Source organism: Alnus glutinosa, chromosome 13 (genome assembly GCF_958979055.1).
Source record: "Alnus glutinosa chromosome 13, dhAlnGlut1.1, whole genome shotgun sequence".
Lineage (NCBI taxonomy): Eukaryota > Viridiplantae > Streptophyta > Magnoliopsida > Fagales > Betulaceae > Alnus > Alnus glutinosa.
The window spans coordinates 18,739,922-18,755,385 of NC_084898.1; the positions used below are offsets into that span (position 1 = coordinate 18,739,922).

Sequence of the window (15,464 nt, forward strand, 5' to 3'; positions counted from 1 at the left end):
TTCGTCGGAATTTGGGATAGCCAGATTCTGGAGAAAGTAGCAAGATTCCGGCTAGATCCGTCTGGCTAGCCGGCCGTTCTGGCCTGCCGGCCGGGATCCAACCTCTCTGGCCAGATGGTCGGAATCCGGCCGGTCTGGCCAGATGGCCGGATTCCGGTCAGATTGGTCGCCGGAATCTGGCTGACCGGATTCCGGTGAAGGTGGCTGGATTTCGTCGCCAGATTCCGGCGACATTAACCGGATGTTGTCGGATTCCGATACTGGCAATATTTTGATGGTGGTCGGCTGCTTGAACATGAAGGTCGACTGTGCCGTTTAAAATAGATCGACCGCGTCTAGCGTCTTCGGAAAATGATTTACGCTTTTAAAAAGCGTAAATCATTTTCTGAAATTTACTAAGCATTTTTTGTCAAACATAAATCATTTTCCGATTGATTATTATTTTCGCCCCTACCAAACACCAGAAAATGTCGAAATCATTTTACACCGAAACAAACGGAGCATTAAAAACGATATTTTAGTCATACTAAGCATGAAAAAATTAAAAAATTAAAAAATATTTTTCGTCAGAATAAACAAAGCCCTAATTTAACACAATTATCGTCCTACAACCCTTTTTATGTTGGGCCGAGCCTCTATACATGCAATGCATTTTGACCTTTCCCATTAGCCCAGATAAGCCCTAAGCACGTAAATGACGGATTTAATTTTAAGTTTTTTAATAATTAAGAGAGACAATTAAATTAAAAGATAGCCCCCCTCGCCGACTTTCCCAAGCTCCGATAAATACTTGATATTTCTTCACGAGACCTCTCCAAAATTCTCTCTCTCTCTCTCTCTCTCTCTCTCTTAGGGTTTGCTGGGTTCGGCTTATGAAGAACAAGACAGCAGCTCTCCCGGGTCTATGAAACCGAAATCCGTGCAGTAATTTGTCTTCTCTATATCCCTTCTCTTCCTTCTGTGTCCCAAGATTTGAAGTGGGTTTCGTTTCACATATATAATGTTCAAAATATATAATCCCTGTGTCAGCTCCGTCGTTGTGTGTCAGAATCTCCGCGCGTTAGGTCCTGGTTTGAATCCCTTCGCACCCCACTGCATTGCCAATCACTCCCTCTCCTCCTCTCGCTAATTCTGCCCTCACTTTCTTCTTTTTGATTACCCAAAGGCATGTAAAATTCGCGGTCTTCTTGAGTGCGTGGATAGATCTTATCAAGCTATCAACATAAGGGTTTCTTGGTCTTTGGTCGCGTACGTTTGCGCCCGTACATACGTCCATCTATATATCTATATATCTATATATATATATTGGGTTTCTGAGTGGTGATTCTTTGTGAGAAGTATGCCCCAGGAGCAGGCGGTTTCGATTCGTCGAAGCTTGTCAAGAAGGCGGTCGTTGAGGGCTGGGGTTGATAGGGATGATAGAGGATGGACTCTGCTCCATATTGGTGCCCGCAAGGGTGATCTCAGGGAGGTAAGCTTTATTGTACCTTTTGTTATTCATTATTTTCTTGATGGGTTTGTGCCTTTACTTTTCTATTGATGAAGTAACTTGTTTTGAACATAATCTAGGACTTGATATGGTGTAAACTCTATACTTTTGAATTCGTTATGCACGTCATTAGTGTTCTAGGATACCCCTGATCATGCAAGAGCTTTAGCTACAAGGGTTTTGAATTTTTAGGTCTATACTTTTGTTATCATTATTTGTATTAAACATATTTCGGAAGTCTTATTGAAATTAGGAAATATATTTTGCATATTGCTAAGAATATAATGATTTTAGTGAGAGGCAATGGTATTAGAAAAAGTAGGTATCAACGTGTCAGGCAATGAGGATCAAAGTGCACTTTGCCCCTCAAAGAACAAGGTGGAGGGCCAGGTTGTGGGGTAGCAGTTACTTACAATTAAAGAATATCAGTATTTCGGTTCTATCTTGAATATGTGTTTAATGTTAGAAGCTTCAATTTAAGTGAATATATTATTCCCAAGATTGTAGCCGCTACAATACTTTTTGTAAATGGTAGTGGAAGATTGTGAATGTCCTAGTAAAGTTCTAGATTGACATGGGGCATATTTATTGGTAGTTAAGATTGATGAGTGGGAGATTTTTTTTTTGGTATGTATATGGAGGAGATAGGGTGTCCCAGTCGTGACATGGCTGTCATAGTGGCAGCTTGGGTGTGCCTTGCACCCTTGTTGGCCACCATGCCCAGGCATGAGGGAGGGCATGTGTCACAACCGTGACATGGCTGTAATGGTGGTGGCAGGGGTTCCTTGCTTGCCAGTTGCCACCATACCTAGGCATGAGGGAGACATGCCTTGGGCCAGATTGGTGTTGCTGGAAGGCTTGACAGATTCAGTTGGTGTTGGCCCAAGCACTGTCAAAATGCTTGACCCTTTGGACATGGATGCTATGTGGGTTGTGGCTTGGCCCAGACCCTTTGGTTCCTTTGCTGTTGGTTGGCCCCTTGGTTGCTGCAAACAATGGCCACGTGGTGGAACTATCATGCCCTTGTCTGAGTGCTTATGATGAGCTGCATGGTGGTTGGACAAATTCAAATGGTGCTGACTTGTGGCAGTATCCCAGGCATGTGGTTGGTTGAATTCAAATTATCCTTCTGGGCATGACCCTCGTGATTGACTTGGTTGGCTGATGCTGAAGGATGGTTGGGGAAGCAAAGCAGGTAGTTGGTGCAATTCAAATTGGCCCAGGTGCGGAGGACATGTGGCATGGCTGTAGGGGCTGATTGCAGGTGGCTGACACTGTTGAGCTACTGTAGCTACAGTAACAGGTTGCAAGAGATTTGAACTTGCTGCAACATGGTGTGGGCAAAGGCCAAGTGGCTGCCCATACTACCAGAGCTAAGACTTGTTGGTTGCCTATAAAAGGAGCTATTGGAGCTTCAAGAAAGGTGGGGTTTGGGTGAGTCTTGTATGAGAGTTGTTGGTGAGGAAACCCTGAGCACTTGAGAGCTTGTATTTTGTGTTCCTATTGTAAGCCTTGGTGGTTATTCGACTTGGGTGCCATTGTGTTGTAAGGGCCCTTGTCATTCCTGTGTACATTCATTGAGATAGAGTGTAAAGGTTGGGGGTGTTGTCCATAAAAGCTGTGTGTTGTGCTGTGAATATCCTAAACTCCGTTAGTGTTGTTGGCTGCCTAAGAAGTGCCTTGCTTAGGGCCATCACGTGACTGAGTTGTGCTTGCAAGCAAGAGAAAAATTATGCACGTGACACCTTGGGCTAGTGATGGTGTTGCTGGATAGTCGCTAGAGTCCAACCACTTTGCTACTTGACGGACTCTGTTGGTGTGGCCCATGCACTGTCAATGTTCATGGCCTTGTTGGCATGGATGTTGTCACACCCCAGCCCCTTAGAGACAGTAGTGCCTAGCCCCTTAGGACCCTACTGTCAGCCCCTTGTTACTGGTTTGCCCCTTTGTTGGTTGCCTGCAGGCAGTGGCCAGGTGGTGGCACTGCCCTTCCCTTGAGAGGAGGGCAGCAATGATTTCCTTGAAGTCTTCTGCAAAAGGGCATTGGGTGTGTCAGTGGCCTTGTTGGGGTACCGACCATGTGCTGGTGGTGAGCAGTGGCGTGTGGCAGTGCGCAAGTCAAGATGTTGGTAAGTTCAAATTGCTCCTGTGTGCATGCTACACATGGCTGGCCTTGTTGACTTGAAGCTGAAGTGTGGCAGTGTGCAAGGCAAGCTGTTGGTGGAATTCAAACTACCCTCCCTGCTACCCATGGCTGTTTACTGAGTGAGTCTTGTGAGGAGCTGTTGCTTGAGAGCTTGTTTTCTATGTTTCTGTTGTAAAGCCTTGGTGGCATGTGTGCTATTATTTTGACTAAGGGCTCCATTGTCTTGTAAGGACCCTAGTCATTTCCTTTGTACATTTGGTTTGGTTGAGTGTAAAGGTTGGGAGGTGTTGCTCCTGTAAAAGTTTTGTGCGCGTTATGATTACCCTTCCATAACCTCTGTTGGAGTGTTGGCTGCCTAGGCACTGCTTGGTGCTTTGTTTAGGGCCATCATGTGGCTGATTTGGGTGTGAAAGATGTGCCCCGTGACATAGGGACTGGGAAGGGTGTTGCTGAAATGGATTGAGCCAAAGGCCGTCGTTTAGCACCTTCTTTCAGTTCCATGAAAACCACCGTCGAAGTGCAGCGGTAAGTGGTGTTCTTTGAGAGTGCAGAAGTGATGTGGAAACAAGGCTTGAAGGAATTGCATCGGCTATCCTCACTAAATGCAACCTTTTGGTGTCGTGGCGTCTCTGACTTAGACTCACTAAATTGTTGGGCATTGATTTGGCAAAGTATGCTGATCTGGCAAGACTTACATGGAGATTTATACATATGGTATAATTTGATTGGAGAAAGTTGTTTTTTTTTTTTTTGGTGCAAGTGGCAAACGGTTTATTGACAGTAGCGGATGGAAGGAGTAATTTTATACGGTCATAAAGTCCAACAGACCAATTTGATGACTTTTAATAATCAAAGGAGTAATTTGATAAACATGAAAACCATAGGGACTAATTTTGGATTTAACCCACACTAGAAATATGAAGACAATCATAGGCAATTGTCCTGTGGTAAAGGATTTTGAAAAAGAAGGCCTTTAATTCCACCACCATTCTCGCATAGTCTTCAAAATTACGATAATTTCTCTCTCCAAATACACTACATTAAGCAAGACAGGACTACCTTCAACACTGCTACACTTCGAAAAGTACCACCCTGCCCTCTCCAATATGCAAAGAGATCCGCCACCCATTGAGGCATGACCCAATTTTACTTATAAAGGCCGAAAATAGAACTCCATAAGGCATTAGCAGTCTCGAAATGGAGTAGGAGTTGATCTACACTCTACATAATTCTTCTTGCACATACAACACCAATCTACTACTTTGAGACATCATTTCCAAAAGTCATCTATTGTGAGTATCTTCCTTAAGGTGGCCAATCAAGCAAAGAATGCGACTCTCGAGGGAACCTTATTCTGCCTAATACTCCCCAAGAGAAAGCGTATATCTGACCTTGAGATTGAGGAAGGCGTAGGACTGGTTGTGGGAGCTTGAAAGCACAGATCCTGATGCCAATATGGACTCTCTAGGAGAGGAGGAAGCTCTGTCGGAGGTTGTCGATCTGGTGGGTGGTGATGTTAGGGAAATGGGTGGAAATGGCATCCTCAGGTCTGAAACGGGTGGGCAATGATGTACTCACATCTGGAAGGAGAGATGAAGAGAGGAATAGAGATGATACTGTTTAAAGAGAGAAAATAGAGAAGGTAGTTGCCAAAAAACTGGCGGGTGGGGACAATGGATGGGCAATAGTGTAGTCAGATTTGGAATAGGTGGGCAGTGGTGTACCCAGATTTGGAATGAAACAGAAAGGAAGAGAGATACCGGTTTTAGAGAGAAGAGAGGAGAAAGAGTGGTTACTGTGCAGTCAACATCCACTGTTCATTTGACCTTCAAATGATACCTTTTCAAACCATAATGAATCTACAAAACCTGAATTCCTCTATTGTTCCAAACCCTATTACAAGTTTTTAAACCCAAAAGTTCAGGTACATAATCAACTACGTCAGGTTTTAAAACCTGCCTGGAATTGTTTATTTGATGGTCTTCTAGGGTTTGAATCTTGTGGTTTTAGGGTAAGTGGTTATAGAGGAAGGGCTTTGGGGTCGCAGGTTAATTATTGTTTAGGAAAGATAAGATATAAGGGCAAAGAGCAGCTGCTCTTGAAGAAAACAAGTTTCAAGAATTTTCTGGTAGCAATTAGTCATATGGTTTATTTAGTTGTTATTTGGTGGCTAAAAACTGCAGAAAACTATGAGGTTTTTGAGTTTAATATAAAAGGTTGTGTTAAGGTTGTGAAGGGGTGAGAAGAAGACTGAAACTTGAATCTGTCTGAGAGTTGTGAGCAGTGCACATGAACAAAGAGAAGGTGAAGAAAATAGGAGGAGGAGAATCGAATGTAGGTACTGAAAAATAGTTCTTCAAGCAGTTAGGTACATGAAAGCAAGAAGTTATAGCAAATTTAAACACTTGTGAACTCTGTCCATTAAGTCTGATGATAATTCACTACAGGAAGAGGCATTTTTCAAGTGGAAATGATGCAATAAACAGTTAAATGGGGACACTCTATACAAAATACGAAGGGAGTAAAGTGGAAAGACCCCGATTCTTTAATTGGATAAATCATGTGCTGTTACTAAGTAAAGAGTGTTTGGCTGCTGAGAAACCGAGGGGGGGTGATTATAGCATGGTTCAAGAAGGTTTCCTTCCCTGAGTGAGTTCTTCTGATTAGTTAATTTTATTAAGGATCTTTAGAGTAGATTAGGAATGGAGAGGTGGTGCTGTGTGGAATCCAAGACGTTTGTCTTCTCGGTGTTAGAAGGTGCCTCGGTGGTAAGAGTGGAGGAAAGGAGGAGGAGTTGTTCAGGGCTCGTTCTGCTTGGTGCCCAGAGCTGTGGATGGTTGCTCTCGACCCTGGAGAGTGTGCTGAGGTTTACAGGGAAGGATTTTGTAAGGTCTTTTAGGGAGGGGTCCAAGGTCTTCATTGTAAGGCGAGGAGGCAACAAAGCTGGAAGTTTTATTGAAGTAGCAGCCTATGCCGTGGGAGGTTTGAAAGGGATTATTTACATTCCTGAAGGACGGAATGGGTGGGGATGGAGCAGTTTCTTGGCTGAGCTGGGTAAGACCAGGGACTTCCTCTCAGACTCAGCAGGGAAAGTGCCGGCACGGACTGGACCTCAGCCTGCGATGGAGCGGGTTCACGATAATGGAGCCGGCACTGATGCTGCTACTGGTTCAACCACAGACAAAGCACCATCTTTCGCTGAAGTGCTATGCATAGGTCCTCGCCGACCGAAGGAGGAAGGGTTGAAGAAGGTTCAGCCGGAGCACCTCTTGGGTAAAGACCATCATGACCGTTATGCCTTCGACACTGTGCAGGGGGACAGGAGTTTTCCTATATCGGAAGCAAAGTCCCATGCTGTTTTCCAAGGCAAGTCAGACTACTCCTTTGGTGATAAAAGCGACGGATTTCAGAAGTTTGGAGGGAAAGACACGCTACCTTCTCTGCTGCTCTGGCAGAGCCAGCTGGAGAAGTTGAAAAATGAGGTGGACCGAGCATTGAGTAGTGTGCGTGATGGGCTGCTGTTGATTGGGCCGGGCTTCAAGCCCAATGGTGACAGGCGGAAGAGAAAAAAGAACAGAAAGAAGAAACAGCAGAGGACAGTTTGGGTTCCGAAATCTAAGCCCAACCCAAGTGTTTCAACGGCTGATCGGGCTACGCCTATAGTAGCGCCTACAGTAACAGAACCGATGGCAGTGTCGGGTTCCGATGGTCAACAGGTTCTGGAAGGAGCGTCGACTTCTGGCGGGTTTTGTCTTCCTCCTACGACAATCACGTCTTTGGAGATCACATGCGTCGAGTCTGCCTCCAGGCCAGAGAGGGGGTCTCGTTCTGTTATCATAGATGCGGATACAAGGGAAGAAAAGGAAGAAAAGGGTATAGCCAGGAGTGCGGTTCAGTCTGAGGGATACACAGAGACTGACGATGGTGTTTCTGCTCCTCTCGATATCCAAACTCCAGCATGCTACTCCAAGCTGTTGGAGTTAGGTCCCGGGCCACTCATCAACGTGGTGGACACCGGCATATGCCCACCACTGCTCTGTACCGGAGGGCTGACTGTTGTCCCTGCCTTGGAAAGTGTAACATCCCAGCTGGTTCTTAATAACGGGTCTGAGCTACCCGGTTCTAGGTTGGAGGTTGTACCTAAAATTCCGGAAGTCCCTGCCATAGCTCGGATGGGTTCAGACTCAGTGATGGTTGTCTGGGCTGGTCGGAGTTCGTTGGATCCTTTGATGCCTTCGGGCTTTTATCCCTCGGAGTTAGAAGTTGAAGATGCCTCTATTACTCTCTTCTCCCCTTTCGGTTTGGGGTCCTCGAATGGAATGAAGCTTATTGAGCCCCCGGAGGAAGAGCCGGCTCCTTTGTGCTGCTGTCCGGGTGATAATTTCAGGGGTTCCTCCGGTAAAAAATCTCCAATGGACTTCTTGAAGGCGATTCTGGAGTATAGCCAGTCGGTGGGGGTCACGTGTGATGGCTATGAAGGTCAGCTTTCAGCCGTGTTTGAGGCTATCCTTGCTGAAAATGACAAAAAGGAGACGGGTTCTTCTCTGAAAGCGGGCAACAAGTTCAATAGAGAACTTAATAGATTATCCTGTTCTATTAATTATGATGCGAGAAGCGGAAGCAGCTCTCAGAGTAGGTGTAAAGGGAGGGCGATTGGAGGTATTTTATGAAGCCAAAAATTCTATCGTGGAATGTCAGGGGCTTAAATGAGGGTAGCAAGCGGTTGAAAGTTAAAAACCTAATTAGACAATGGAAGGCAGACATTATTTGCTTGCAAGAAACCAAATTGGAGTTCATCTCCAACAGCTTAGTGAGGCGTCTTTGGGGATGTCACTTCGTTGATTGGTGTTACTTACCCTCATGCGGGGCCTCTGGTGGTATTCTTATCATGTGGGATAGAAGGGTTGTTGAGAAATTGGATGTGTATGTGGGGGAGTTTGTTGTTGCTTGTGCTTTTAGGAGCGTTGCCGATGACTTTACTTGGGCCTTCGCGGGGGTATACGGTCCTAACCTTGACTCTGTCAGAAGACTGCTCTGGGACGAGCTGGCTGGCCTTGCTTCTTGGTGGGAGATGCCTTGGTGTATTGGGGGTGATTTCAATGTCATTCGTTTTCCTGCTGAAAGGTCTAGGGAAGGTCGCCTTAACGCTGCTATGATGGAGTTCTCTGACTTTATTTTCGAGCAGGGCCTCATGGACTTTCCTCTCGCTGGAGGGACTTTCACGTGGTCCAATAATCAGGTGAACCCCTCCTGGTCTCGTATTGACAGATTTCTTGTCTCTCCAGGCTGGGAGGTCAAGTTTCCAGGGTCTATTCAGAAAAGGCTTCCTAGATTGTGTTCTGATCATTTCCCTATCCTACTGGATTGTAGTGGCATTCAATGGGGTTCCAGACCGTTCAAGTTTGAGAATATGTGGTTGAAGGCGGAAGGGTTTGTGGATAGGGTTCGGCTTTGGTGGGAGTCTTATCGCTTCCAGGGTTCTCCTAGCTTCATCTTCACTCAAAAGCTTAAGGCCTTAAAGGTTGATCTCAAGAGATGGAATGAACAGGAGTTTGGCAATGTGGAGTTTCGCAAAAAATTGCACATGGAAGAGTTATGTACTCTTGATAGGTTGGAGGAACAACAAGGTTTATCTTCTGAAGAAAAGGAGAGGAAATGTGCGGTCATCAGAGATCTGGAGAACTCTACCTTGCAGGAAGAGATTAGTTGGAGACAGAAGTCTAGGGTTCTGTGGCTGAAAGAGGGTGATAAATGTACTAAATTCTTCCACCGGATTGCTAACTCGAACAGGAGGTCTAATTCCATAGAGTCGCTCTCCATCAATGGCTCTGTTTCATCCGACCAGCAGGTTATCAGAGAACATGTGACTCAATTCTATGAGTCTCTCTTTACAGAACCCTTCCCATGGAGACCTAGAATGGATAATATTGCTTTCGACACCTTGGATGCAGCTGAGGCCTCTTCTTTAGAACTTCCTTTCGAGGAGGTGGAGGTCTTTGAGGTGGTGAAAAGCATGAATCGAGATAAGGCACCTGGTCCAGATGGGTTTTCTCTTGCGTTTTTCCAAGATTGCTGGGATGTGATCAAGACAGATCTTATGAGGGTTTTCTGGGACTTTCATTCTCAAAGCAAGTTTGTTAAAAGTGTTAACGCCACTTTTATTGCCTTAATTCCGAAGAAGTATGGGGCTGTGGATCTTAAGGACTTTCGTCCTATCAGTCTTGTTAGTGGTGTGTACAAGATCATTGCAAAAGTCCTTGCAAATAGACTTAAAAAGGTGGTGGAGAAGATTATATCATCCCCTCAAAATGCTTTTGTGAAAGGCAGGCAAATTCTTGATTCAGTTCTTGTTGCCAATGAGTGCTTGGATAGTCGAATCAAATCCGGCGAACCAGGGTTACTTTGTAAGTTGGATGTTGAGAAGGCCTACGACCACGTTAACTGGGATTTTTTATTGTATATGCTGAGAAGATGTGGCTTTGGGGAGAGATGGTGCTCTTGGATAGCGCACTGTATATCTACGGTGCGATTCTCTGTGCTGGTGAATGGCTCCCCAACCGGCTTTTTCAGTAGCTCTCGTGGCCTTAGACAGGGTGATCCTCTGTCACCTCTATTGTTCGTTATTGTGATGGAGGCTCTTAGTAAGTTCTTCTTCGCTACTGTTCAAAAGGGCTACCTTTCAGGGTTCTCTGTGGGTTCTGGCAACAGCGAAGCTATTAACATTTCTCACCTATTGTTCGCAGACGATACTTTAGTCTTTTGTGGGGCTAATTCTGATCAACTCCATTATCTTCGTATGCTTCTTATTTCTTTTGAAGCTGTGTCAGGATTGAAGATTAATCTGGCCAAATCTGTGATGGTTCCTGTGGGTGAGGTGGATAATATGGACGGTCTGGCTAACATATTGGGTTGTGGAGTGTCCTCTCTTCCTATAAAGTATCTTGGTCTTCCGTTGGGAGCTCCTTTCAAGGCTAAGTCCTGTTGGGACGAAGTTGTTGGGAAGATTGAGAGGCGGTTGGCTAGCTGGAAGCGGTTGTATTTGTCGAAGGGGGGTAGGGTTACCCTTATAAAGAGTACTCTCTCCAACCTTCCTACATATTTTCTCTCTCTATTCCCTATTCCCTTCAGTGTTGCTAGTCGCATTGAGAAGCTGCATCGTGACTTTTTGTGGGGGGGCATAGGCGACGAATTCAAATACCACTTGGTCAGTTGGTCCAAGGTTTGTCTTCCTATTTCTGAAGGTGGTTTGGGCATTAGAAACTTGAGAATTTTCAACAAGGCGCTGTTAGGGAAGTGGTTGTGGCGTTATGCTTATGAGAGAGAAGCTCTGTGGAAATCCGTGGTGGATGCGAAGTATGGCTCTACTAGGGCTGGTTGGTGTTCCTTAATTCCCCTTGGGTCTCACGGTGTGGGGAGTTGGAAGAACATTAGGAAGGGGTGGAGCTTGTTTTGTAGATATACCAGACTTATCTTGGGCAATGGGTCGAGGATTCGTTTTTGGGATGATGTTTGGTGTGGAGAGATGTCCCTCAAGGAAGCCTTTCCAGTTCTATATGATATAGCTTGTGTCAAGGATTCTTTGGTAGAAGACCATTTGGTAGTGGTAAGTGGCACCTATCAGTGGGATGTCAGATTTTTCCGTGATGTTCACGATTGGGAGGTGGACGTTATGGCTTCCTTTTTTTCCTTACTGTATTCATCCAAGGTGGCTCAAGATAGGGGGGACAGGCTTTGGTGGACCCCCTCTCGCAAAGGGCTTTTTGATGTTAGATCATTCTATAAGGCTCTTGCCTGCAAAGAAGCTTCTTTTTTCCCCTGGAAAAGTATTTGGCGGACCAAGGCCCCATTGAAAGTGGCCTTCTTCGCTTGGACGGCAGCGTTAGGGAAAATCCTCACCTTGGACAACCTCAGGAAGAAGCGTGTCATTGTGATTGATAGATGCTGCATGTGTAAAATGACCGGGGAGACTGTGGATCATCTTCTTCTTCATTGCGAGGTTGCACGCACTCTTTGGTATGTCATCCTTAGCCGGTTCGGTCTGTATTGGGTGATGCCTTCTCGGGTGTTAGACTTATTTGCATGTTGGTGGTCGGGGGGACGGTCCCGTAGTGCGGTCGTGTGGAAGATGGCTCCTTGTTGTCTTATGTGGTGCTTGTGGACGGAACGCAACGATAGACAGTTTGAGGACAGAGAAAGAACCATAGAGGAGCTCACTTCCTTTTTTCTTCATTCCTTGTACTCCTGGACGGCTGCGTATTTAGCACCTCTAGAGATTAGTTATAACGATTTCCTTGTATTGCTTTCTTCTTCTTCTTCTTAATTGTCTCTCTTGTATACCCCCTGTATACTTGATTGCGTTTTTCGCTTTTCTAATAAAATTTTCTTCTTACTTATCAAAAAAAAAACTAAGTAAAGAAATAAATGCACATTATATATAGAGAGCTGCAAGAGAGTGAAGAATGAATGATCTTCCAAACAGGAGTGATTTAGTCCGAGTCAAGCGTGCGAGTGAAAGGTGGAAGTCCCTGGGCGGCTCTTGGTTCTTGAGCTGGTGGATTACATGGCAGTTGAAAGAGCTAGCAATAGGCAAGATGAAACTGTTCCTCTTTCAATACTCAATTACATAATCAAGGCTAGAGCACATTGACATAGAGAGGTGCAATAGACAGATGTGCCCAGAGATATTAGTTACCAGGGTCTGCCAGTTAACAGTCCTCTCATGGAATGTGGTTCTCAGTACCATGAGTGTGGGTGGATTCTATGATTATATATATGGTAATGCTAAATGTAAGGCCCATGTTACCTTGTGTCTCCCTAAAATTGATGTGACTTTTAAACTTTTAAAATCACCATTGAATTTGTGATAGGTGACTATTAAATTTTGATTCAATAATTATTTTATAAGCCACATCAGTTTTGAAGGACACAAGGACATGCTGGTATAACCAGATATTATAGATAAAATTCTCGTCCTTTACTCTTCTTAAATAGTAAATACACTGAAAAAGTAAGTACATGCAAGGACGTCCTGGCCTTCTACCAATCTTGTTTCCAAATTCCAGGCACTCTTTGTGTGGCTGCAATGCAACGTGAACCATGGACTACAAAGGTTTCTATGAAAGAAATATATCTCTAAAGCCTTTTAATAATTGGCATAGATTTTTGGATTTATTTTGCAAGAACAGTTGTATTAGTTCCTGTTTTTCTGCGGAGTTCTTGATTTGAATCTTGTCATTATCCAATACCCATTCTCGCCCCTCGCCCAAAAAAAAGAACAGAAGGGAAAAAATTTCTTCAAGGAAATGGCATTTTGTGTATTCTATTTGAACGCTATTTTATAAATCTGCTAATAATGGGTGGTTGCTATGCTAATGACTTTGAAATTTACTCTGGCTAAAGATGAGTTCGTTTTAATGTTATTGGAAACAGGTGAAGCGACTTCTTGATGAAGGGATGGATGTGAATGTGTCTGCTTGGGGCCCTAAATCAAAGGGAGTGACCCCCCTCCATCTTGCTGCTGAGGGTGGTCACCTTGAAGTTATGGATGAATTGCTAGAGCGTGGTGCTAATATTGATGCTAGAACTATGGGAGCTTGTGGTTGTAAGTACATTAACCTTATGTATGAAGCCCCCCTCTGTTTTTTCTTCCCCAAATGAATAAGTGGAGGGAGAAGGGAGTCTTCTATGATTGAAATTTTGAACACATGCTGATATTTATTTGACTTTTTTTTTTTTTTTCATTTATGTTAACCCCAGGGACACCACTTCACCGTGCAGCTAAAGAAAGAAGGAAGGAAGCAGTGAAATTCTTGATAGAGAATGGAGCATTCTTGGCAGATGACATCAATGACAACAGGTTTAATCCACCACTTCATTACTGCCCTTGTCTTGAGTGGGCTTATGATGAAATGAAGCGTTTTAAGCAAGAGAACTTATCAGCTGGTGAGGCTTCCTCCTGCAGCTCAGAAAGCTGAAATCCCCCTCATTGCCATGGCCTCCTCCTGTAGTTTGGTTCGCTTGGTGTTTATTGTATATATTAATTAAATGTAAACGTGGACGTGCATCACGTAATCATGCTACTTTTGGTTTGTTTGGTGTTTCTTGCACATGTTAAAACATGGACCGTGTAATCAGTATGTTGTGTGTTGTTTGTTGTTGTCACTGTGACGTTTATGATGTTATAATGACTCAATTTGTTGTGTTTGTCAAAGCAGTTTCATATTTCTGGAAACTTCTTTGCTCTTTCCCTTGGGCGAATTACACTTGGTCTTTCAATTTTCGAAACTTTCTGTTTGTCCCTATTCTTATAATTGCAGCAGTGTTGTTCTCCAATAATTTTTTTTTTTTTTTTTTTTTTTTTTTTTTTTTTTTTTTTTTTTAAGTAAAAGAAGTTAAAAAAAACAGCTAAAAAAAAAAACAAAGAAGTTAAAACTATAAATTTTCAAACAATCATAAGCAATTACCTATTGTTTTGGTCGGGTAATCTAAAATTTATTTAGGCAGGTAAGTTTCATATGATCTTTCACATCACTCAGAAGGAATATATTTTCTCTAATTTTTTTTTTTTTTTTTTTTTTTTTTTTTTTAAAAAAAAAAAAAAAAAAAAGGTACATATAGAAACTAAACTTGTAACACCCTCAAAGGAAAACTATAAATTTTCAAATAATCATAAGCAATTACCTATTGTTTTGGTTGGGTAAATAAATTTTTTCTATTTTTCTATTTTTTTTTAAAGAAAAGTTCGTATAGAAACTAAACTTGTAACACCCTCATAGTCATACTAGGAATTTTTACCAAGGTCTTGAGGCTTAATTCAAGAACCAATGTTATTAGACCTAGTAAGCTTAATAAAAATTGGATCAAGCCCTCTAAAGATCATAAAATAATTGATTTCATAAATTAATGTTTAATTCACAACATATGACATGTAGAATAATATGAAATAAAACCTTATGATCTTGATGTAATACTCTTGTTAATTAAATATATTATCTACCTTCAATCATGTTTAATTAAGGATAGATCTTGTTAATTAAATTGCCTTGGTAAAACAAATCACTTCATGTAGATTACCACCTTGGTAAAAAGAAAAGTAATACATGTATTGGACTTGTTAATAAGGAAGATTTTTTTTTTTTTTTTTTTTTTTTTTTTTTTTTTTTTTTTTTTTCATGTTTGGAGGGGCATGATTTCTTTTTGGACTAATGCTATGATACTCCAGACCGGCGTGAATGAACAGTAATCATGCCGGTGACATGGCACATGCCACGTGTAATAAAAAAAAATCGAAAACCAATCAAGAAAGAGACCCCATTTTCATTTTCGTCAACACAGAAACTCTCCCCCCTCCCCTTCCACCAAAGGCTCCACCACAACCACCGAAGAAGACGAGGCTTTTAGGGTTGAGGCTGAATACCGCAGGTGCCAAAAAAAAATGGACGGATGGCTACTCTTCACCTGAATCCGTTCTTCTGCTAACGTTTGGGAGGCTCTTGTGTAAGATATTATCTTCATATATGGCCTATATGCCACATATACGGTGTTTATTATATTTATTATAAATATAATATACGGTATTATGGTTAGGTAATTTAATTAATTAAATTACCGTAATGGAATCGTTTAATTGATTTAAAATCAATTAATAATATTGTTTCCTTGATGGAAGGAACAATACGATATTTACCATATTTGAGGTTCCCTGACCTAGCCTATAAATTAATAGCCTGTGTACACCATCAGTACGGCAATACAGTCATAGGCATAGGTTAGAAGATCTCTCAAATAACTTTTCTTGTTCTTCAGATGGATCGTGGAAACGCTTGAGCA

The 15,464-nt window shown here is 42.9% G+C and overlaps 1 protein-coding gene across 1 annotated transcript; it reads left to right on the forward strand.

Moving 5' to 3' along the window:
- The first annotated feature begins 773 nt into the window (after positions 1-773).
- Positions 774-13,845, forward strand: LOC133854633 (phytochrome-interacting ankyrin-repeat protein 2-like). The gene is made up of 3 exons (XM_062290878.1): positions 774-1,471; positions 13,065-13,236; positions 13,392-13,845. The coding sequence occupies exons 1-3, from the start codon at positions 1,340-1,342 to the stop codon at positions 13,607-13,609; spliced, it is 522 nt and encodes a 173-aa protein (XP_062146862.1). The 5' UTR covers positions 774-1,339; the 3' UTR covers positions 13,610-13,845.
- Positions 13,846-15,464: the final 1,619 nt, after the last annotated feature.